Source organism: Notamacropus eugenii, chromosome 7 (genome assembly GCF_028372415.1).
Source record: "Notamacropus eugenii isolate mMacEug1 chromosome 7, mMacEug1.pri_v2, whole genome shotgun sequence".
Taxonomy (NCBI): Eukaryota; Metazoa; Chordata; class Mammalia; order Diprotodontia; family Macropodidae; genus Notamacropus; species Notamacropus eugenii.
Window position 1 is genome coordinate 110090158 of NC_092878.1, and position 26294 is coordinate 110116451.

At 34.2% G+C, this 26294-nt stretch overlaps 1 protein-coding gene across 3 annotated transcripts in view; it reads right to left on the reverse strand.

Annotated features, from left to right (window-relative positions):
• Nucleotides 1-26294, reverse strand: part of LOC140514053 (bifunctional heparan sulfate N-deacetylase/N-sulfotransferase 3) — a 217693-nt gene that overhangs the window by 174317 nt on the left and 17082 nt on the right. For all 3 annotated transcript variants that reach the window (XM_072624030.1, XM_072624027.1, XM_072624028.1), the window contains exon 2: nt 21917-23055. In XM_072624030.1, coding sequence (XP_072480131.1) covers nt 21917-22996 — 1080 coding nt within the window. In that variant the 5' untranslated portion in view covers nt 22997-23055. The remainder of the gene's footprint in view (nt 1-21916; nt 23056-26294) is intronic.

Genomic DNA, 26294 nt, shown 5'->3' on the forward strand with positions numbered 1-26294 from the left:
TAGTTAATAAAATGAAGAGCAGTGACTTATGTCTTTTTCAGGGCCAATTTTACTCCTTATAATTTTGTAGCACTTAATTTTGATTATTTGTTTTTCTTTCCACTTATAATCTTAAAATCGATCTATAATATTCCTAGTTTTGCTTACTTCATTTTGTATTAGCTAATATGAGGTTATCGCATGCTTTTTTGCATTCATCATATTATTTGTTTTTAGCACAGTTTTATATCCCATTACATTAATGTACTACAATTGTTTTCTATTTGCCAATTGATGAATATATAATTTATTTCCAGTTTTATTGTGTCCCCAAAAATGACACTTTACTTTTTTCTTCTTTCCTTTTCCCTCTCTCCCCTTCCCTTTCCTTCACCCTTTTCCTCTCCATTTCTCTTCCCCTTTCCCTTTCCCTTCCCCTCCCCCTCCCCTCCCTGGAGTATAGAACTGGCAGTAAAATCTTTGGGTCTAAAGCTGTGGGCATTTTAGTTGCTTTCTTTTCATATTTCCAAATTTTTGTTCTGAATTCATTGGACCAATAAAGCAATAGCATGCTTATCTTTCCACCATACTTATAACACTGTCCATTTCCATCTCTGGTCATCTGTTAATTTATAAGAATATAGCAGAATTTTGGATTGTTTTATTACCATTTATGTTATTTAAGTGATTTAGATCATTCTATCATATGGTTATTAATAGCTTCCAATTATTTTGAGAATTGTGTGTTCTATCTATTGCTCATTTATCTTTTGTAGAATAGCTTTTAGTCTATAAATTTTGTCTTAATACCATTTCAGTCAATCTTTTTTTTTTTAAGTTTAAATGCACTATTAACATTTTCTCCATAACTTTCTTAAGAACAGACAGAAAACAAAACAACAAATTAAGGTCTAAATTTTAGATTTTTGAGGTGCAAATGTAAATTTATCAATTGTCTCTCAGATGGTTCAAGCTGGCTCCAGAATAATCCTGTCTATATCTATCCCGAGACATTATTTTTCATCTTTGTTTTTTTTTTTCCTTTTCCCCCACTTAATAGCATTATTTTTTTCCAATTACATATAAAGAGTTTTCAATGTTCACGGTTACATTTCTTCTCCCCTCCCCAGGATCGCAAGCACTCTGATGTAAGTTATATATGTATAATCATATTAACTATATTTCCACACTAGTCATGTTGTGGAAGGAGAATTAGAACAACAGGGAAAAACCACAAGAAAAAAAAGTGGAAAAAGTATACTTCGATCTGCATTCAGACCCCATAGTTCTTTCTCTGGATGTGGATAGCATTTTCTATCACTAGACTTTTGGAATTGTCTTAGATTCTGGCATTGCTGAGAATAACTACGTTTGTCAAAGTTAATCATCACACAATGTTGCTTTTATTGTGTACAGTGTTCTCCTGGTTCTACTCAATTCACCCAGCATAAGTTGATATAAAATCTTTCCAGGTTTTTCTGAAATCTGCCTGCTCATCATTTCTTACAGAACAATAATAATCTATGACAATTATATACCACAACTTGTTCAGCCATTCCCCAATTGATGATCATCCTCTCAATTTCCAATTCTTGACCATCAGAAAAAAAAAAAAAGCTGCTATAAATTTTTGTATCTGTGGGTCCTTTTTCCCATTTTTTAAAATCTCTTTGAATACACACCTATTAGTGTTATTGTTAGATCAAAGGCTATGCACAGTTTTCATAGCCCTTTGTGCATAGTTCTAAATTGCTCTTCAGAATGATTAGATCGATTCACCACTCCACCAACAAAGCATCAGTGTTTCACTTTTCCTACATCTTCTCCAACATTTCTGTTTTGTCATGTTAGGCAATCATATATATATGTTTTGTTACCTCAAAGTTGTTTTAATTTCTCTAACCAATAATAATTTAGAGGATTTTATAAAGCTATAGATAGTTTTAATTTCGTCATCTGAAAACTGCCTGTTCCTTCAGCCACTTATCAGTTAGGAAATGATGTGTCTACTTATAAATTTGACTCAGTTCTCTATATATTTTAGAAATGAGGTCTTTATCAGTAACACTGACTGTAAAAATTGTTTCCCACCTTTCTTCTTTCCTTATAACATTGATTGCATTGGCTTTGTTTGTGCAAAACCTTTTTAATTTAATATAATCAAAATTATTCATTTTGCATTTTATAATTTTCTGTATCTCTTGTTTGGACATAAATTCTTCCCTTCTACATAGATCTCTCTGTCAATATTTCATCAGAGATCTCTGATATAATGATTTCTGCCTGGTTAACTGTTTTCTTTCATATCCCAATTGCATTTTTTATTCTTTTATATTACAGTTCTTCAAATACTTCATAGCAATCACTTGCCTTCTCCCCTCCATTTATTCATGCTAAAGATACTTATAAAGACCAATTTCAAGTCCTCTCACTACTTTTTCCTCTGAATATAATTTCTGATGTTTGGAAATTCTCTTGTGTAGTCAGGTGGTGTTTAAAAACAACAGTAGTGTTGCCCCAAAATGGAATTGGCTCCCTCATGAGGTAATCATATGTATAATCAAAATTATCATAGCAAAGATTTATATAGTTCCTATTATGTGCCAGGCTCTGTGTTAAATCCTTAACAAATATTATCTCCTTTGATTCTCATGACAACATTGGAAGGGAGGTGTTATTATTTTACCCATTATATGAAAGAGGAAACTGAGGGAAACCAAGGTGAAGTGATTTGCCCAGAGTTACACAGCTAGTAAGTGTCTGAGGTTGAATTTGCACTCAGGCTTTGCTGACTTTAGACCCTGAGCTCTGTCTACTACCCAGATCATAATTTGGAAAGTCTTTAAGCAGAGACTACATGACTAGTTGTGAAAATTTAGAGGGGATTCTTGACTGGATATGTTTAGGAACAGATGACATCTGAGGTCTCCCTCAATATAGAACTTCTATGAATCTCTGACTTCTTTTATCTTCTAATTCTGCAGTATAACTTTTGCTTCTAAGAAGAAATCCCTGTGAAGATGTAACTTGGCAACCACTTCTGCAGATGCTACAGTCACAAGCTACTGAAAGTTCAGGAAAAAAAAATACTTCTCACCAACTTTCTTGGCACTGTCAAGCATTTCAAATTCAGAAATTAAAATCATTTTATCAGTGGGAATGATATTAATGAAGAGTCATTGCCTTCTGATTTGCTGTTGTACCCTAAGGACTATGAGACCTTTTATGTGTTTTACAGCTGAAGCTTTCCACATATGTTATCTTTCCTCATTAGAATGTAAATTAATAGTGCATACAAATCAAACTAACAGAGACATATTTTATGAAGTTAGAAAAAAATAAAAACAAAATTTACCTGGAAGAACAAAAGAAAAAAATATCAAGGGAAATCAATGAAAACAGTATGAAGCAAGATAGCCTGGTAGTACCAGATTTCAAATTCTACTACAAAAATGATAATCATGAATACTATCTGGTATTATCTAACCAATAGAGTGGTGGATCATTAAAATAAATAAAGTATACTGCAGAGTAATAACTGGCCAGAATAATCTGGTGCTTGATAAACCCGAAGATCCAAGATTTTGGATAAGAACTCACTATTTGACAAATTTCCTGGCAAAAATGGAAAACATTTTGACAAAAACTAGGTATAGACCAACATTTTACAGAACTTACCAAGCTAAGGTCAAAATGTGTACATGATTTAGATATAATAAGTGAAATAATAAGCAAATTAGGAAAGAAGAGCATAAATGCTTGTGGCTGTTGGGGAGTAAGGATAAAGATGAGAGCACAGTCCAGGAGAGCATTGATTGACTAGGCCTATTCTCCAGTCAGACTACTGTAGCAGCACTGAAAATTTAAAGAATCCCAGAACTAACTCTAAAAATTGCAGCACATAAAAGCTTGAACCTTGAGATCGTGCCCCACCCCAACTCCTTGGTGATCAGAGCCGAATTTTTAAAATAAAGCCCAAATTTAAGAAATAGGATAGAAAAAAAGAGCAAAAAAAGAAAAACAAATAAAAAACTTGACCATAAAAACCTAATACAGTGACAGGGAAGACCAAAACAAACTGAGAAGACAGCAACAACCAGAATCTCAAAGAAAAACACTAATTGGATCCAAGTCTAACAAAAATTCCTAGAAAAGTTAAAGAGGTAAGAATGGTGGAGAAAAAAATGGGAAAGAAACGAGAATCATGTAAAAAAACTATGATCAGAGTTTCATAAAAGAGGTACAAAAAATACTGAAGACAAAAATACCTTAAAAATATAAGTGAACTAATGATAACAAGAGGCAGAGAACTCACTGAAGGGAAAAAAAAAACTCCTTGAAAAGCAGAATTGGCCAATTGGGAAAAAAGTTACAAAATCTCAGTAAAGGAAATAATTCCTAAAAAGTTAAAAAGGGCTATTACAAGCTAATGATTCCATGAGACATCAAGGAACAATAAAACAAAATAAAAAGAATGAAAAAAATTGAAAAAATGTGAAATTGGAAAAAAATAACCAGCCTAAATATATAGGAGAGAGAATTTAAAAATAATTAAAAGATATGTTAAGCATTATTAGACTACTTCAAAATCATGATTTAAAAAAAAAGAACTTAGGCATCACAGTTAAGGGAAAAAATGGAAAACTGCTCAGATGTCTTAAATCCAGATGGTGAAATAGAAATTAATAAAATCTACCAATCACTTCCGAAAAGGGATCCCAAAAGAACAACTTTCAGTAATAGCATAGCCAAATTCCAGAGCTCCCAGGTAAAGGAGACAATACATATATATGACTGCTGCCACTATGCTGCAGGTCCTTATCACCTCATATCTCTGGTTGCTGTTGCTTTTTATTGTTTTTTAATTGTGTACAACTACTTGTGACAGCATTTGTGGTTCTCTTGACAGAGATACTGGAATGGTTTGCCATTTCCTTCTCCAGTTTATTTTACAGATGAGGAACTGAGGCAAATAGGGTTAAGTGACTTGTTCAGGGTCACACAACTGTGTCTGAGACCACATTTGAACTTAAGCAAATGAGTCTTCCCGACTCCAGGCCCAGCACTTTAGCCATGGTGTTACCTAGCTATCAAACACTTCATGTCTAGGCTTGAGGTGCCTCTCCTTGCCTCAAGTCATTCCTCAGTCAAGGACATCTTGTCCTCATCTCCAAAAGTGAACTTCCTGAAGCACAGAGGTGACAATATCACTCCCTTAGTTCAAAACTTCAGGAATTCTCCATTACCTCCTGCATTAAAAATGAAATCCCTTTAAAATCCAATCCCTTCCTATTTTTCAAATCTTCTTCAGTCTTACTCTCCTCCATAACTTCTACAGTCCTGTGCCATTGGCCTTCTTGCTATTCCTGGGACATGGTAGTCCTTCTCCTGACTTCCAGCATTTTCACTATCTCCCATGCCTGTAATTCCCTTTCTCCTAGTCTCTACCTTTTTTCTGCTCTGGCTTCTTTCAAGCCTTATCTAAAACCCCATCTTTTATAACAAAGATTTTTTTTTTCTGATTTCTCCCATCTGACTGTGGTAGATACTGTATTTTTATTTAAATTTCCCACAAAGTTTGTTTACCACCAAACCTGGTAAACATGTAGTCAAGATAATAGCTAACTTTTTCCCCCAATAATAATAATTAACATTTATATAGCACTTACTCTGGAGCAGTCAATGTGCTAAGTACTTATAGTACAACCCTGGGAGGTAGGTGCATTATTATGCCCATGTTACAGATGAGAAAACTAAGATTAAGTGACTTGACCTAGATCATACAGTTAGCAAATGTCAAGAGTCCAAGTATGAACTCAGATCTTCTGGATTGTGGACCTAGCATCCTCTCCACTGTTCTACCTAGCTGCTGCAAGGCTAAGCATCTTACAGAAAGGTAGCGTAATGGCAGCCTGAGCCTGAGAAGTGAGTTATGCCTAAAATGAGGGTATATGGCTTGAAAGACAGAAAATGCAAAGTTAGTATCCATATTATAATATCCTAGTTACTTTTTAGGCAATTACAAAAGTCAGAAAGATTGCTTAATACATTCATGTAAGCAAATATACTTTAATCATTAAAACTGTTTGATCACATTCATTGGAAATGTGTGAAACGGGTAGGAAAAAGAATTTATTGACAGAGTGGGTTTTAGGGTCCTTTTCATTAACAAATGGAGTGGAAACCTTAAATAAATGATTCTTCCCAACAGAGCATCAGGAAGACCTGTATCTAAGTCTTGACTCTGTTACACACTGTTTACGTGACCCTGAACATGTCCTTTAACAACTCAGTGCCAGAAATAACCCTCTGAGTTACAGAGGAGGTGTTCAATTCATTGGAAGGCAGCATCTTCAGCAGTAGCTGTCTAGAGCTGAGATCATAGGTGTGAACAAACAACACAAAATGGATAAACCTACTGCCCTTTAAAAAAAGGGAAAGGGGACTGTTTTTTTAACCTCACATCAGAAATGTGTAGCTTTGGGATTGCATGTACACAATAGCCCAATTCTGATTTTAAGACAGACAGAAAAAGAGACAGAGAGACAGAGATAGAGATGAAAAATGAGAGAAGAGAGGAGAGAGAAAGGGAGAGAGAGAGAGAGAGAGAGAGAGAGAGAGAGGGAGAGAGGGAGGGAGGGAGGGACACAGAGAGAGCTGTGACTTTAGATGCAGAGTGAGGGAAAAGAAAACTTATTGCTATAAAGCAGGGAAAACTAATAAATATACATGACTGTAAAACAGCTTTCTGAAGACAGGTACCTGCTACTGAACATGATTTATATGTTTTGCTCCTTGCTTGAAAACAGGAATGGGCACTAGATTCACCAAAGTTGTCGTAGTCCTCTGGGGATCAGCACAGTTAGATATTGTCTCATAAGTTAACTGTGTACCCAGGAAGCCAATTTCCTTCTGCCTAACTGTATGCAGCTTCCACATTCTAACTAGAAAATGGGAAGGTGGGACGTCCTTAGAGAAGGTGTAATTTACTCTGCTATATAATTCAAGGCTAATAAATTACAACAAACATCAGTAAAGAAACAGCAGTTTAAGGAGAATACAGGCCTGGCTGGCAATTTTTGCTTTCCATTTATAAGTATTTAATTAACATGTTTTAACTCTAGGGCAGGGGTTCTTAAATCGGAGTTCATGGGTGAACTTCAGGGGGTTCATGAACTGAGATGGGGAAATTACAGCTTTATTTTTACTAAATTCTTCTTGATATTAATACTTTTCTTCAGTAATTTAGAAACATAATTCTGAGAAAGAGGTCAATAAGCTTTATCAAGTGCCAAAGGAATCTAGGGCGCAAAAAAGTGAAGAATTTCTGGACTATGAGGAGAAAGTAATGGAACTATAAAAATCTATTCCCTGAATACTAATAATTTTGTTGAAAGAAACAGATTGATATGTGTGTAATAAATTCCTCCTGTTCCAAAGTATACTTTCAGGCAAATAACTGGCTATTAATTATACATTTATTTGACAGTCAAGAGGAAACTAAATTTAAATTTGAGACAAAAAAAACCACATTTTATTCAATTCTTTTATATAAAAACACACTATCAAAACATAATAATTTATCATGTAGGAGTTTTTATAGGTTTCATAAAATTTAATACTGGAAGGAGCATTAAAGATAATTATTGCAAGTTCCTCATTTGAGGAAATAAGGAACGAGGTATGAGGAAATGAAAAATTGGATACTTGTCCAGTGTCCCATGGGAAACCAGGAGCCTTCAATTCAAATCCATTTTTCATTCATCAAAGTGCTTTCCCTTGAATCTATCATCATCATCATCATCATCATCATCATCATCATCATCATCTTCTTCTTCTTCTTCTTCTTCTTCTTCTTCTTCTTCTTCTTCTTCTTCTTCATCTAATTTGTTGTTCACTTCTTTTCAGTTGTGTTCAATTCTTTGTGATCCCATTTTGTGGTTTTTTGACAAAATTACTGGATTAACTTGCCATTTCCTTTTACAGCTCATTTTACAGATGAAGGGAACCCGGGTTAAATGATTTACCCAGTTTCTGAGGTCAGATTTAAATTCAGGAAGATGAGTCTTCCTGACTTCAGGTCTGGAGCTTTATCTACTACTCTACCTACTTGTCATTCTTCATCTGATATCTAGCATTTATATTTTATAAGATTTTGCAAATGTGCTTTATCTAATTTGGTTCTCACAATAATCTAGGTGGAGTTGCTATTATTATCCCCATTTTACATGAGGACAACAAGGTCATGAGAAGTTAAGTTACTTGCCCAGGATCATACAGCTAATGAGTTTCTGAGTCAGGATCTCTCTCTCTCTTTCTCTCTCTCTCTCTCTCTCTCTCTCTCTCTCTCTCTCTCTCTCTCCATATATATGTGATTATATAATATATATGTGTATGTGTGTATATGTATACATATGTACACACACATATATATTTCTCTTCTGTATAGATATCTATATCTGTATCTGTATATAGATATAAATATTTATTTGCCTATCCATTTATAATATACTGATCCTCTGTGACCTCACCATTGCTAGTATTGCTGCCACTAATGCAGAACTCAATTAACCAACAAAAAGAAGCATTTAAAAAGTGTCAGAATATTCAAAGCTTCCCATCTGGTGATGTCTTTTCTTTCCACAAAACCAGCATTGAAAATTCACCTAGCGTTGGATAACTTTCTCTATTTTTCTTAAAAAATATTTTGAGGAGGGAATGAAATCAATATGGAAGAGAAAAGACAGGGATTCACCTAAGCTTTCCCTAAAACACCTCCAAAAACCTTGAAATTATGCCTTCAAATAAATGCTAGAGTGGCATAACTGATAAAGGGACAGAGTAAAACAATTTTACAGCCCAAGACACTTAGAAGGTTCGAAGAAAAAGTCTGTTACGCTAGAGTGAGAGAGGAACTCAGGCTATGGCAGTATAGACCATGAACCAGCAAACCAGTACTAGGCTTTGGTGGCAACTGAAACAAAAGTGGTGGATTTTGGACCTGTCAGATAATAAAAGGATCAGAAAACAGTCAAAAAGGAATTACAGGGGACCCTTTGCTAGCACCAGGGGAAGTACGCTGTTCATTGCCCATATTTCATCTGGGTCTCAGTCCCAGAGTGAGGAGGGGTACTAGCACATGGGAGGTGTGACTACTGGGAAGCTGGGACCCTGCTCACAGTTCCAGGGCAGAGAAGAGTCCTTATAGTCACTCACAGAGCAGAACACAGGACAGGAGAGTAGTTAACATACCTTTCTCTAAACCATACCTCCTTGAAAGGACTTAAAACTTATAGGTCTAAGGAATTATCTTTGAAAACAGCTACACAAAAAACCTGAAACTTGGAACAGTGCCAGAAGTAGAGCCCCCTTAAGCATATAGTTAAAAGTCAAGAAATAGACTGGAAAAAAATGAGAAAGTAGTAGAAAAAGATGCTGACTAGAGTTATGATGGTGACAGGAAATATCAGAACACAAAACTGAGAAGAAGACAACAAAGTAAAAACTACTAATCCAAACCCTCAAAAGAAAAAAAAAATGAATCGATCTCAGGCCATGGAAGAGTACAAAAGAGGATTTTTAAAAATCAAGTAAGAAAAGTGGGCAAAAATTGGAAAGAGAAATGAGAGTGATGAAAAAAATTATGAAAAGATTCAACAGCTTGTTAAAGAAGATCCAAAAAATGTTGAAGAAAATGACACCTTAAAAAACAGAATAGTAAGAATGGTAAAAGAGGCACAATGATCCAATTAAGAGACGAATGCTTTGAAAAAACAGAATAGATCACAGGAGGAAAAAGATATTTAAAAATTCACGAGGAGAATAACTCTTTAAAAAGTAGAATTGGTCAAGTGTAAAAAGAGATACGAAAATCACTGAAGGGAGAAAATACTTTAAAAGTAAAATTGGGCCAAATGAAAAAGAATGTACAAAAGCTCACTAAAGAAAATAATTTCTTAAAAATTGGAATTGGGCAAGTGACTGTATAAGACATCAAGAAACAAATATAAAAACCCTTGAGAAGGAGAGAAAATAGAATAAAATGTGAAATATCTCAACTGAAAAATAATTAGGTCTAGGAGAGACAATTTAAAAATCATTAGATTAACTAAGTCATGATAAAACAAAGAGCATAGACATATCTTCCAAGAAATTATCAAGGAACACTGTCTTGATGTTTTAGAACCAGATGCTAAAATAAAAATTAAAAACATTCACTGATCAGCTACTGAAAGAGACCTCACCATGAAAACTCTGAGGAATATTATGGCCAAAATCCAGAGTTCCTAGGTCAAGGGGAAAATATTGCAAGCAACTCAAAAGAAACAATCTAAACATCTTGGAACCACAGTCAGTATCATACAAGACTTAATAGTTTCTACATTAGCAATTTCTGCATTAGCAGTTTCTTCATTAAAGGTTCTACATTAAAAGATCAGAGGGCTTGAAATATAATATTCTGGAGGACAAAAAGAGCTAGGATCACAACAAAGAATCACTTACCCAGCAAAGCTGAGCATAATCCTTCAGAGGAAAACGTGGAAATTTAATGAAATAGATGACTTTCAAGCATTCCTGATGAAAAGACAAGAGCTAAAGAGAAACTGTGATTTTCAAATGCAAGACTCAAAACAAGCATAAAAAGGTACCCAGGGAAAATAGATCATAAGGGATTCAATGGGTTTAAACTATTTGCATTCATACATTGGAAAATGGTACTTAGAACTAAATACTTTCTCATTGTTAGGGCAGTTACAAGGAGAGGGAATTGACAGAGGGAATAGATATGAGTTGAATATGATAGGATGATTATCTACAGAATAAAATTCATCCATTCTGTAGGGCAATTTGAAAATATGGCCAAAGGGCTATAAAATCATGCACAAACCCTTTGACCAAGCAATACTACTTCTAGGTCTGTATCCCAAAAAGGTTTTAAAAAAAGGAAAAAATATGTGTGTGTATGTGTGTATGCATGTGTGCATACAGCACCTCTTTATATGGTGGCAAACAACTGGAAACTGAGGGTATGTCCATCAACTGGGGAATGGTGAACAAGTTGTTGTATGTGATTGTTATGGAATGTTATTGTCCTATAAGAAATGATGAACAGGATACTCTCAGAAAAACCTGAAAAGACTGATATGAATTAAAGCGAAGTGAAATGAGCAGAGTCACACTAATATTGAATACAGTAACAATAATATTGTATGATGATCAGCTGTGAATGGCTTAGTCATCCTTCATAATACAATGATCTAAGAAAAAGTTCTGAATGACTTATGATGAAAAATGCTACCCATCTCAAGGGAAAGAACTGATGGTGTCTGAATACAGATTCAAACATACACTTCCTTTATTTTTCTTATAATTTTTATGTGTGTTTTCTTTCTTAACATGACATGGGAATATGTTTTACATTACTCTACATATATCACTTATATCAAGTTGTTTGCCTTCTCAATAAGAGAGAATGAGAGTGAGAGAGGGAGAAAATTTGGAACTCAATTTAAAAAAAATTGAAATCAAAAACTAAAAAAAATATTGCAAACTTTATATGTAATTAAGGAAAATAAAATATCAGTTTATTTTTAATTGTGGATAATATTTTAATATTTGAACTATTCATTTGTTGTGCATTTAATATTTTGCTGATATTTGTTTAGCAACTGGGCTGCATCTGACTGACCTCAGTATCTAATAAAGTGCCAGACCTTTAATGTTTTTTGACTCATTGACTGACCTAAATGTTTCTTTCCCTATTACCACCCACAGTTATGCACATACTACCTGATGTTCTTTCACTCCCCACATGCAAGGATAGATCAGGTCCAATAAAATTAAAATGTAAGTGTTAAATGTTTAACCAAATAAACAGAAATACAATAGAAATAATGGTAATTTGTTTTTAAGTCAATATATGGCTCTCAAAGATCTATTTCTACTTGAGCATGACACCACTGCTTTACACTGTTCCCCAGATTCAAAATATCACTAATGTTAGGACTGATATGAACGCCATGGTATTTAGGTTCAATTTAGATATGATATGAGATGTTCCTAGAATCTTGTGTCAAGGTAGGCGAAGGCCATTCAGGTCTCAGCAATACTTTTCTTGCCTTTTACATAAAAGGAATCCCTGCTATAGGAGGAGTGAGGGGAATATTATTAGATACTGATCAAACCTCGACTGGTAATAATTGCAAATTACTTACAACTGTCACGCTTCATTGTTTTTTGTATCATCTAGAATTTTAATTCTCATAATCACTCCCACTTCCTTTCCACTCCATGATTATCACAGAGTAACAATGACAAAATATTTATGTCAATGCAATGGAAAAATCATGATTTCAGAGGACCAAAAATAAAATCCACCTCCTGTCAGAGATGCAATTACAATGTTGAAGCAAACATAAAAATTTGGGCATGGCTACCTATGGATATTTATTATGAGGGTTATATTTTTATTTTTTTATTGTTGAAAATGGAGTACTGGGGATGAAAAACTAGATTATTGTCGATCAGTAAAAAAATCAATTTACATATTGAAAAAACAGATTAATGCTAATAAGATGAGTATTTAGGTCAGACAATATCATTGGGATCATTGATCACCAGTGTGATACAGCCTATTCTCTTCCTCTGATTATATTCTGGGTCCATAGTATCGTTCCATTGTTTGCCCCAGTATATGAATTCCTTTGAGTGACCATGGATTTCACAGAGAAGAATATAAAATATCTGATGCAATCAGACCAATGTCATTCAGAAATCAGTTCATCTAGTATTTATTATCTATAATAAATGCTTCTGTTTAGACTTCGAAGAAGTTTTCTTTCACGGTACTAGCAAATTGGGAATATTGTGCGACCTGTTTTGTTGTCTACTTGATATTGCAACTGAGAGTTGAATGTGCAATGTCATATGTATATCAGTATCCCAATTTTCCCATATCCCTCCATGTTTGTAATTTTCTTTTTCTGCCATATTAGCCAGTCTGATAGGTATGAGGTGGTACCTCAGAGTTGTTTTAATTTGCATTTTTATAATTAAAAAGTGAATTGTAGCCTTTTTTGAAATGACTAGATAGCTTTGATTTCTTCTTCTGAAAACAACCTGTTCATATCATTTGACCATTTATTAATTGGGGAAATGACTCATATTTTTTTTATAAATTTTATTCTGTTCTCTATAGAGAGGCCTCTATCAGAGAAACTTGATGTCATTTATTTGTTTGCTTTCTGTTTCATGATAATCCATGACCAAGGTACTTATCACATTTTAACTTCTGGAGATAAATTTGTCTGTATTTTGCCTAATCCTCATACTGAAGACACACTATGGTTCCTGGTCCATTTTTGATGCCTTCCCAGTTTGGTATGATCTGTTGAGTGGAGTTCACAATAATTATCAATAGTAAATATTGCTCTTTCCCTCCCAGCTTGATTTACTTATTTTTGTCTTTTGCTCATTAAAGTGGCCCTTCCCTGATTACTCTTTAAAGAGGCCTATTCACTGAATGGGTATTACCATACTCTAAATGAGTACCAGAACAGGTCAAGATCTCCCATTGCACCCTGGGCCTTCTCCAGTCATCCTGATGAATATCTGGTCACTGGATCCAGATGACTCAGGAGGGAAAAGTGAGGCTGGTGACCTTGCACAGCCCTCCCTCACTCAAAACAAAGTCAAGTGCAGTTCATGTTATCATTTTTCTGATGTCATGGTCTTCTTTGAAAACAAAGGACAAACACAGACAGATGATCTGTTAGATCATTCAATGTGTCAGCTGAATGAAACAGACTCTATGACTAATTTTCTGGATTGTATTGCATTTCATACAAACTTTGCTCCAGAAAGGCACTTAATTTCTTAATGCAGAACCACATTTTGAATCATTTCGAAAATTCTTGATGACTTCAAAATGATGACATACTGAAAAAAAAAATGAACCTTTCTCAAACTTAGGCATCTACTGCTCTTCAGGTAGTGGCATTAAGATTACTCACATTTCTAAATACAGAACACTGAACATATGGCAGTCCCTGGGCATTCTTCAGGGGCTTTGATCTATCTCTGGAGAGTGGGCAATCCATCTTATGTCACTGGCATCCATTAGAGACATGATCACATTTAGAGAAACAGAGTCCTTTTAATATAAAACAAGCATCTGTATCTACTTTGGGAATGGCCACTGTGAACTATTTTGCCCTATAAAAGCCTGTAGAAAGACAAGAATATTGACAATATCATAGAAAAAGATCCAAGAAAGTCTTATTAAAATGTTAAAAATGTACCTCCCCTACATTTTCCATCTGTTGGTTTATTTGCCCTTCAGTCAAAAAAAGTCCCAGAAGGAGAGGGAATGATCTAATAAGTAAAAAGAAATGATGGGAAAAGCATTTCTTCCTCTCCCTTGATTCTCTTTAAGCGTTTATATTCCGAGGACAGCTTATCAAATTATGCAAAGTCACATTGAATATTATTCTAAACTATTTTCTCAAAAGGAAATATATTAGAGTTACATTAGATTTTCATAACATTAGCTTTTATTTTTTTGCTTTTGAATGTACTACAGAATTATTTCAGGGATGTTAGGAGAGAACCTACTATATGTCATTTATTGTAATTGAAATCCAGGACAGTCAGAAGAGAGATAAAGTAGTACATTTCATGTAGCAAACATTTATTGAGTGTCCACTATGTGAATACAATAGTATATATCAGTTTCCTTCACTTACCAAAGAACTTATCTTAATAATTAAATAACTCATTTAAAATTTACTCTATGACCCAAACCAAAGAGGGAGAGGAAGAAGGTAAAGGGAAATATAAGACAAATACTAAAACAATAATTGGGGCTAAATTATTTGGAATATGGTTCTAAACTTAATTGGCCTCAAATTCATCTTAACATGGAGCAATCTTTGACAGTACCTGAAAGATAGAAAATAACAAGGTAGCTATTTGATACATATAACCTGCATAATGCTATCCACTTAGCCCCATTTGAAGACCTTAATTCCTCAAATTCACTCAAAGAATATCCACCTACGTGCACTGAAAAGATGTTTTCCTGAATCATGTTATCTGCCCTCAACCACGTTGACCTGATAACAGCAGATGAATCATAGGGTGCAAAAGTGCAAGTTTATATACAATTATTTAATTCTCTGCAATTTATTGCTATTATTGACCCAAAGTATCAAAGCAATGCTATGAGCACACAGCTCCAGATAAAGTCTGTCTATGTTGTTCTATTTGCCAAATGGAGAGAGCAGCAAAATTAGATTCTTTCAGCTGAAAGTATCAAAAGGACGGTTGAACTTGGACCTTAGGCATATGAAAGTAATGGCTTTTCAGCTTCTCATTATCTTAACGACTAATAAGAGGAAAAGATACAACCTCACCTTTTCGAGGAAAAATCAGATCACTACCATAAAAAGGTTCTTATTCTTGCAGTACAGCTGCATCCCATGTTCATAAAATAAGCCACCATTAATTATACACTGTGTATTGTTAGAAACTATGCATAAAATGTGCTAAGCAGTTTTCATAATTTAGTTTATAGTAACATTATAATTTTAAGATCTAATTGGTATAACATCTGCCTTGGATTTCATGATGAAAAACATCTTATAAATTTAGGCAGGAAATAATATGCCAAGGTAGTTAAATAAATCTTTTCAGGGATGGAGACACAATACATTATATTTCTTTGACTTTTGTCCCCTCTCTCCTATACTTTTTTTTTTTACTGTGCAAGGCATAAAAATGGGGCAAAAACATGGTGAAACCCTATATGAACGACAAAAGATCACATTCACTGATCAAGATAAATGAACTGTAAATTATAAAAGTAATCCAGGCTTGTATATTCTAAGTATAAATGTAGTGTTTCAAAAGACTATCAAACATATTAACACTGAAGTTAATGTTATTATTATGTGTATTTATATTGTGCCTAAAATATATTTTTGATGATGGTATTCACTAGTCTTAAGAAAATATCTATCTTTTTTCCCCATCAGAATTAATAATAGCTTAACTGCATTTAATAGATATAATTCATACTCTTACTTCCATGTCTCTTTTAAGGTAATGGCAAAGCAGAAATTTTTCATGTGGTACAAATAATTCTAAAATTAAACTGTAGTTAAAAAGATGAATAGGCTTTACAAAACCAGAGGCTGTTTAAACTTGGGTAACTGAGTATCAATATTAAAAGTAAAAATAAAATCTGAGCCGTCTTCTGAATATTGAAATCAAATGACTCAAAGAGGGTATTTTTTTGGCACAGACAAAAGTTAAATATCAACTTTGTGAATATAGAATTTATGTACGCATTCACTACTCTGCATGAAAGGTGGGAAGGGATATTCCTCTCATATAATTATAAGAATTTTCTGCTCATCGATACAAAAAGAAGGAAATATAACTGATTTTCTTTTTTTATTAAGATTTTATGAAAAACACAAATTATTTATTAGTGTAAATAATTTACAGTACCTAAGAAGGCCTGTTAACACTTTTTAAAAGTCTATTTCCATCCTTTCTTCCTTTCTTTTTGCTTTTTCCTTCCTTCCTTCCTTCCTTCCTTCCTTCCTTCCTTCCTTCCTTCCTTCCTTCCTTCCTTCCTTCCTTCCTTCCTTCTTTCCTTTCTCCCTTCTTGCCTTCCTTCTCTCTTTTCTCCCCAATTTATCAGAAACAAGGAAGTCAGGGATACAGTCCAAATTTCAGATGAGATTGAAACAGACCAAGTAAGGTCATGGTAAGGGAACTGCAGAAGTGGCATGGAACACTTGAGACCCAGAAAAATCAAGTAAAATACTCACCTTATTAGGTGACAGAGACAGGGATAGATTACAAGTATCTAGCAGTTGTTGGAGAATAGGACCACAGTAAGAATCTATCTATCTATCTATCTATCTATCTATCTATCTATCTATCTATCTATCTATCTATCATCTATCTATCTATCTATCTATCTATCTATCTATCTATCTATCTATCTATCTATCTATCTGTCTGTCTCTATCTGTCTATCTATCATCTATCTATCTTTCTGTTTATCTATCTATCTATCTATCTATCTATCTATCTATCTATCTATCTACCTGTCTACCTTCTTTTCTTCCTTCCTCCCTCCCTTCCTTCCTCTCTCTCTTCGCCCATTTCTCTCTTCTTCTTTTCTTTTTATTCTATATGACTTTGCTGTCTCTTATAAAATGTAAATCTCTTTGTGAACAAGATCTATTTCATTCTTAATCCTCTTATCCTTGGTATCTAACACAGTTCTTAACATATAACATAGCAGGTACTTGAAATTTTGAGTTACACTGATTTTGTTTTTAGGATAGGCTTTCTGCCTCCTGACAAATATTTACTTTATGTATCATAAAGACATTGTCAGAAATAAATCACATTTTTCAATTTCCTACTGAAATTTCCCCTATGTGATTCCTTCCCTCCTGCTATCTGAGTTCCAATAAATAATTCAGTGCTTTTAAAATGTATCTAGTAACCTAACTGCGTTGCATTTATATGGATATGTATGTTTTCAATAACAATGCTTTGGATGCTACCAGAGGCTTCTCCTTCATTTATTTAGAATGCCATTGTATTGCTAACTCCCTTAATATTACAATAATGTAGATTTGTTGTATCTGACAGTACAAAATCAGGAGGAAAAATTCACTTTAAGAGGATTCTAAAGTTGAATATGTATCAGGTTAACAATCCATGACATTTGTGGATTAAAGCTGAAGGTATGATGGACCTTCAGTCAAAAGTGAGTTAAAACTTATGAAAAAAAATGGATTGTCACTCTTCTGAGATGCCTACAAACTTTAAGGTAGTTGTATTCTGGAAAAAAAAAAGTATGTTACTAGCTTAACTTTATGCATGAGAGAAAGACAGCAAAACTTTATTCTACAAATTCAAATTCTTTATTACAGAAAACAGCAACCAAATGAAAGTTAATCATCTTGTACTCTCTGAATTTTTCCATAAATTTGTGATTACAAAGATGTATTCTGAGGCAGAATACCATTTGCAAAAGCTGACCTGTTCTATTCTGATACCTTCATTGTGCTTAGTACTTTCACATAAAAATTCTGTAGAGGTGAACTTCAGTGTTTATTCATACCATTTCTTCTACCTAGAATGCATCTCCCCCACTATCTTTACCTATAAAGATCCTGTCAATGCTCCGTGGCAGAACTGACCTTGCTTCCATAAAGCCTTTCTTGGCCATCTCAGGTGGAACTGACTTCTCTAACCAGATATAGAACTGTGATGTTCTGTTAACTTGGGGCTTATATTCTTTGAAGGGTCATGCTCCAGTGATTAGATTAATTTGATGGGGCTAAAGATGAGCACCCTAGCAAGATAAAATAGCTAAGCAAGTATAAATGAAAGGGTGTCTCAGGAGCCAACATTTCTCAGAACACCAAATGCAAGCTGATGAAAAGTAATCAGGATAGTCAGTGGATGGAAAGAAGATTTTAAGTTGAAAAGATCTGCGTGGGATCAGGAGGCATCCTTCCAGGATTATCCGTGAAATGAGTATGTTGAAATTTGCCTTAATACCTTTCAACTGTTCCCATGAGTTAATGTGAAAGTGGGACAGCTCTTTTTTTTATTTCCAGTTTGTGTGGATATCTATATATTTATTATAACATGTCAGGTAACATTTATATGCTGCTTTACAGTTTACAGAATACTTTTCTCATTTTATTTTCATATCCTTCTCACTAGGAGATAAATGAAAGGATTAGCCCCATTTTACAGATGAGAAAACTGAAAGAAGTCATTTATACAATGACTTGCATAAAGTTACACAGCTAGTGTCTGAGGTCAGATTTGAACTCAGGTCTTCCTGAGTGAAGCTGCAAAGCCCTCTCTATTGCACCACCTAGCTTCCTCCCACTCAAACTGACTGTAAACTATTGAAGGTTAGAATATGTGACATATACTTTTGCAACCTCCAGAGCCTAACAAAGTGTATTCCTAGTAGGTGACGAATAAATAGTTTATATTAATTAAATCAATGAAACTATTAATTAACCAATAAAAATGAACTCATAACTTTTTCAAGCAATTGATTTGTTATTAATTTATATTTTGAGAAATAAAAACATGTCTTCTCCAGACATTGTTTTTAAACCAAACTTCAAAATAACCACTGCAAGTCTTTATTGCAGTAGAAAAAAAAATCCACTTTACTAAAGATATGCAATTTTACAATGTTATTTTTGACACATTTTAAATTTTATTTCCTATCAAATACAAGCAAAAATACATTTTCCCACTGTTTTCAATATCTGGGAGATTTAGCAATAATTACATGAAGACTAGTTAGATGTTCATCCGTTGTATTCTAAAACATTACATCAGTTATATAATCAATTTCATGTAATTGAAAGTTTGAAGAGTTCTGTCAGAAAACTAGACATGCTGAACAGATTTTTATCATAGTATTTTGAACTTAAAAATGGAATCAGATTTATTTATCTTGTAAAACTTTAAAGCATATACTGGAACTGTTTAATGATCAACTTGGCTTTAAGTCATTTAACCTTGAAATATTTAATGGCAGTTTAAGTTCTTCATCAGTTAATCTCTGTTTTAAAAACTAAAGGGGCTAAAGTATTGCCTCATAACCTGGAAATCTCTCTTTCCCCTCCTGCCTCCTACCTTACCTCCTTAATGTCTGTGCCAATTCTTCTGCTGACATTTAATTTAATCATTGGTATCTTAATGTGTTTAACAAGGTTAATGAGTTTTACTACCATAACAGATGTTTAATGTCTGGAGAAAAGAATCTCTTATATAAAGTACATTGTTCTAACTAACTATACACAAACACATATATACATGCACACATATTGTTATATAAACATTCCTATATGCAAATACCTATAAATAAATGCATATATAAAGATATATGCCATGTATGTATATAATATCTGTGTGTTTATGTCTTCTTCTCCTCAATCCATGCCCCCCACCAAAAAAAGAAGAAGAATCAGAGAAGTCACAAAATTGTTCATAATTTTTCTTTTTTTTAACCTCAAAACCCCACCACTCGCCCCATATGTTAAGGACTTCAAAGACAGAAGGAGAAGTATCATTTCAAGCAAAATATTGATAATGGAATTTTTTTTATAATAAAGAACTGGAAACAAAGTATATGCCCATTGATTGGAGGAGAACTGAAAAACTGATATATGAATATAAAAGAAATAATGTACTGTAAGAAATGATGAACAAAAAGTCAGAGAATCATGTTAATATTTCTATGAACTGATGCAGAATGAAATACGCAAAGCTGAAGAACAATATACATAACAACCTCAATGAGAGACACAGAAGTTAAAGTGAATGGACTACTGGACTTGGAGCAAATAAGACCTCTGTTTCAATCCTGACTTAGACATTTACTAGATATTTCACCCTGGGTAAGTCACTTATCACCACTGAGCCTCAGTTTTCTCATTTGTATGATGAGAATGTTGGTCTTGATCAAGTTTAATGCCTCTTCCATTTCTAAATCTTTGACTATAAATTAAAAGATCATTGGAAGGAAGCGAAATTCTGAATATCTAAACAACCAATAATGACCTCAGAGAACAAACAGTGAAACACACTACCCTTCTCAAGGGTGGCAGCGAGGTGGTACAATATATGGAGTGTCAGGTTTGGAATCAGGAAGACCTGAGTTCAAATCCAGTCTCAGGCACTTGCTAGCTGTGTGACCCTAGGAAAGTCACTTAATGTTATTTGCCTTAGTTTCCTCATGTGTAAAATGCACTAGAGAAGGAAATGACAAAAGACTCCAGTATCCTTGCCAAGGAAACCCCCAATGAGGTCATAAACAAAGAGCCAGACATGACTGAAAATATATAAACAACAATAACTTTCCTCTCAGAAGAGAGGTGGGGGAGGTGACTGAAGTAAAATGTTGCATATATTTCCACTGTATTCTATACTTTACCTTTTTTTTTTATTTTTCCTGGAGAGAAGAGGATTAAGATAATACAAAGCTGCAGAAATTACTGCAACAAAACAAAAGAAGGCATAAATAAAAACCCTTTAACAAAAAGACTGGGGGCAGCTCTATACAGAATCAAAAAATAACATCTCAAAAAATTTCCTGTCTTACCCACATAGAAAAACAAAATATAGTGGGGAAGAAACAGAATTTTGTGTAGTACTGAATAGAGAATGCAAAAGTAGATAACACATTTTACACAACTTATTTATGACCAAAAATCAGTTATCTGCATTATAACACCTTCTGTACATGTTAGCTTCTCTTACTCCTATGTACAAAAATAGTTTCTTGCCTCCATCAAAAAGTGAGAGTTTACATAAGACAAAGACAAATGCAATTCAAACACTTGGGTCTCATCTATATTTTAGTAAAGTCATTTGAATAGTAAAAGTTAATTTAAATTCTTATTTGTATAAATACCATCTCAAAATTAATTCTTACATATATAAACTAGACTTTTCTTTGCATATACCATTTTATCTGCACTGACGTGGCATTCCAGAGTTTTATAATACATAATGATAAGAGAAACTGAAATGCTGTTTTGACATTTCAAATACTGAATTAATTTCTAATGTGATCGTTTACGCTCCAAAATGAAATTGCTGTTTATTATAAAAAAACAAACCAAACCATTACCTCCATCTCACTCATGAGATTTAAATTCTAGCCAATGACTCTTGTAAATAATAAATGCCCACTTAGAAGTTTTTCCCCAAAAAAGATTAAAACTAGTTTATCACTTTCATAGCCCACTCTACCTTTCAAGGAGTCCTTGTGATTTTCTATCACAAAGAGAGCTATAATATACTTAGTATAGAGGGAGAAACTGAAAATTAATGTCTCATTTGAAGATTATAGGTATCTATCACATACCTTAACATCATTGGTATTCATCCTTGTACCCTCCTTCCCCACAAAGATGTCGTCAATGTCCACAAGAATATACCTGTCCAAGGATAATGTAAGTTTCTTCCCTGATAAGAAGGAGATGGCATCTATGAAGATGAGCTTGTGCAGCCAAAAGTTCAAGTTGTTGCCAAAAAGAACCCGCTGAATCCCATCATGAAGCCCTAGGTCATGTATTATGGTGGCAAAGAGAACACCCTTGGAAATGGAGGGAGAAAGATTTTCAGGGGCCTTAACTTTGGCAAATATCACTGGTTGATATGCTGAATGATTGATTTGGAAAACTGTCCAGTCACTTCCAGGTAAGGAACGTCTATCAAGCTTAGAAGATTTTGTCACCCGGAGCAATGGAGAATGAGGGTTAATGCAACAATCTTTCACAGGAAGGTTTCCATGAATTGAAAAAGGGAAACCTTTTAGCAGAGAGCCCTGCAGGCTATTGTCACTGGTCTTGTAGAATCCAATGACTCCCACACCGTACTCTACACAATATTTATCTAAAAGCCCTCGATTCCAAGAGTCCATATTGACATACTTTGAAATATTTTCATATATAATAAGAACATATTTGCCTTTATTTTTGTCAATCAGCACAGGGAGATCCCCTTTTCCAGGAGCAATTTCTATATGATACTGAAACCTACTTGATTCAAGAATCATGATGATGTCTTGACCCAGGGAAGAGTACTGACTCTCGACAAATACCAGAACAATGGGGTCTGTCCTTAATGGGTCGAAGGGCTTCATGGTCTTTAGCTCCAATAATTTATATGGCAGATATGGAAGGTCCCCACAATCCATTTCAGAAGACATTTCAGAGAGTTCAGTCTCCTGTTTGTAGCCAGAGTACAAGTAGTATGCTGAAATGACAATGCTCACCATACAAAAGGTGGCAAGCAAAAGAACTGTCCTCTGAAAGTGTCTGTGTAGCTTCATGATAAAACTCATGCCGAATATATGTGCCTCAAATTGTTCCCAACAGCAGCAACATTTAAAAGAGAGAAAGAAAAGACAGCGTTTCAGCAACTTCTCCAGTCGATGTGGCATTTCATGTCACCATTGCAGCACGTTTGTCTCCCTTCAGCAAAATTCACAGAAAATATAGTCTGAAAGACAGAAGTCAGGCAAAAATAATGAATGTCGACATTCTGAAAGATCAGAAGTTCTCCTTGCCTTTGCCCTCAACTATCTCCCCTACCTGCCCCATACCAACCCACCTCACTAGCTGCCAAAGGTCTACTCAGGATGGATGAATGGATAGGATGGTAAATAAGAATACTGATCTTACCTGACTCCAGAATCAGATGGCATAAGAGAGCCTCAGAGAAGGAAGGAAATGAATCTAGTAAAAATCCAGCCTCATTCCTCGCTACCATGACTATCATGCCCAGTTGACTAAGAGAAGGACTTGACCCTTAATGAAGAAGTCTTATATATATTGTCAAGACTTTAGTCTTAAAAGAAGTTTCCTTCAGCTCACTGAAGATGACTTCCAGAAGCTGTCAATAAGAAATACCTCTAATCACATAAAAGATCCTTCTGAGAAATATCTTTCTACTACTTATCTAAAGCAAGTACATTTTGAAAATTCACAAAATCTCGAATATCGTACACACATAGATCTTGACTCTGCAATTGGCACTTTGGGACAGTTGAGTCTGAATCAGATCTTTGTTACATTTATGATTTAAAAGAAACTTAGAGTGATTAATTTAGCTAGAAAATTCATAAGATGATAGTTTTAAAACTGGAAGAGCATAAAGGCCATCCCTCTCATTTTACCGAGAGGAAGCTGAGACTCAAAGAAGGTAATTGACTTGTTCAGGATCATGCAACTGGTAAGACAATATTTGAACTCATATATTTTTGACTCCAAGTCTAGTGCCATATCCATTAAATCACTTCTCTCTCTCTGTCTCTCTGTCTCTCTGTCTCTCTCTCTCTCTCTCCTTCTCTCTCTCTCTCCTTCCTTCTCTCTCTCTTTCTCTCTCCCTCCCTCTCTCTCTCTGTCTCCCTGTCTGTCAGCCTCTCTCCCCTTTACTTAATTACTGTGAATTCATTGCACAAAAGAAGATCTTATTTTGAAATTCCCTTTTAGTATATTTGGGATTTTTTCTCTTTGAATTTAAACATTATTGATATATTTTGCATTTGTTATATAATTTGTATTTTCTAATATATTCCTCCACCCTCCCACTCACAGAAAGCCATCCCTTGTAACAAAGAATTAAGGGAAAATAAAAAGACAATTCATAAAATAAAACAAGTAAGTCAATCGCTTTGACATTATATGGAGTGTCTATGCCTATTATGTCACCTTTCTGCACAGAAATGAGCTATTGGATCTTTTATTCAAGGCAAAGTTTTGTCATTTTAACAATCAGTGATTTCAAATAAATTGGAAAAAAGTCCAATATTAAAATTTGATTGGTCTTCTTATGAGAAACTTAGACTTCTGCTGTATGTTGATAGGAATTAATATGTTAATATCTATTTCCTGAACATTTATTTTAGCTTGAAATTTAGCTTGTAACACAAAGCTAAATTTTAAGCTAAATAAATGTTCAGGAAATAGATATTAATTCTTGTGTTACAAAGAATGCAAAAATTATAATACAACTTAATGGAACAGCAGATACAGTACTGGACCAGGAATCAGGAAAACTTTAATTTAAATCCAGTCTCAGATATTTGATGGCTATATGACCCTGGGCAAGTTTATTCATCTGTAAAATGGGGAGAATAATAACACCTAACTCTTGAAGTTTTTGTGATGATCAAAGGAGATATGAATGGTAAAGTTATTTGTCAAAGTTAAAGTGCAATAAAAATGGTTACAATTATATTGTCCTTGCCTATAGAAAAGCTACAATTTTGTGAGGGCAATAAACTTACGTGCATGAAATGATTCATAAACATTATATATAGATTCTTTTCAATTAGGAGTATTAGATACTGTATTAGTAATTTTCCAAATAGCAACACATATGGATATAGCCAGCTAATGTTCTCCTTTGATGCCCTTGTGGAATGATGAGGTCCATACATTATTGAAGATGATATTATTAAATTAGAAAATCTGTCAAACCTGAAAAAAAGCAAAGGCTTTTTATGTGCACCCGTAATGCATGTTCAGAGGTTCATGTTCAGAAGTCTAGTCACCAAGCAATGATTTTTTTTGATGATGACAGATTTGGAAGCTATTTTAAGATATGAAGAGGCTATTATCTTTTTTCTTCAGTGAATATAGACACTTTGATTAAATAACTGGCTTTCTGAAGACCTAAGAAAAATTTAATTACTCAATAAACAATTGTTAAATGCCTATTGTGTGTCAGCCAAATGTGCTGAATGCTGAGGATGCAAAGAGAGACAACAACAAACCTCTGCTCTAAAGTCTAATGGGGAAGAAAATACAGAAAGATAGTTTGCACAACTATGAAACAACAAGCTATATGTAAGACAAATTGAAGATAATCAATAGAAAAATGAATTAACATTAAACGGGATCAGAAAATGTTCCCAGTAGAAGGTGAAATTTTAGCTGGGATTTAAAGAAAGGATGAGAAGCCAAAAGAGGGATATGAGGAGGGAGAATGTTGCAAGCAAGAGTGACAGCCAGTGAAAATGCACAAAAATAGGAGATGACATGTCTTGTTAAAGAAATAGTAAGGAGACTGGTGTCACTTGATCACAAAATACATTGTAAGGGTCTCAGTATAATGTGTAGAAAAACTGGAAAGGTATGTGCATGGAGGGGCAGGTCATGAAGAGCTTTGAATGTGAGATGGATGATTTTATATTTGATCTCAGACATGATAGCCATTGAAGTGTGCTGAGTTGGGCAAGGACATGGTTACACCAATATTTTAGAAGACCATTTTAACAGCTGTGTAGAAGATGGAGTAGAGTGAGGAGAAACTGTGGCAGAACAAGAGGAGACCATTTCAATATGTCAGGAATGAGGGAATAAGGACAATTATCAGGCCAGTGACAATGTCAGAAGAAATGAGGAGTATGTGAGAAATGTTATAAAGGTAAAATCTACAGGTCTTGTACCCTGATTGAATATACGATGGACAGAAGAAGAGAAGATCTGAGAATGATACCAAAATTATAGACCCAGGTGACTGGGAGAATGGTGATACCTTTGATAGTAATAAGGAAGTTAGGAAGAGGGGTGATTTTTTTTTTTTTTTAGGGAGGTGGAATAATGAGTTCAGTTTTGCAAAAATTGAATTTATGATCTATCCATTTTGAGATGTCTACTAGGTAGTTGCAGATGTGAGAAAGGAAGTCAGTGGAGAGGTTAGGGATGGATAAATAAGTTTGAGAACCATCAAAA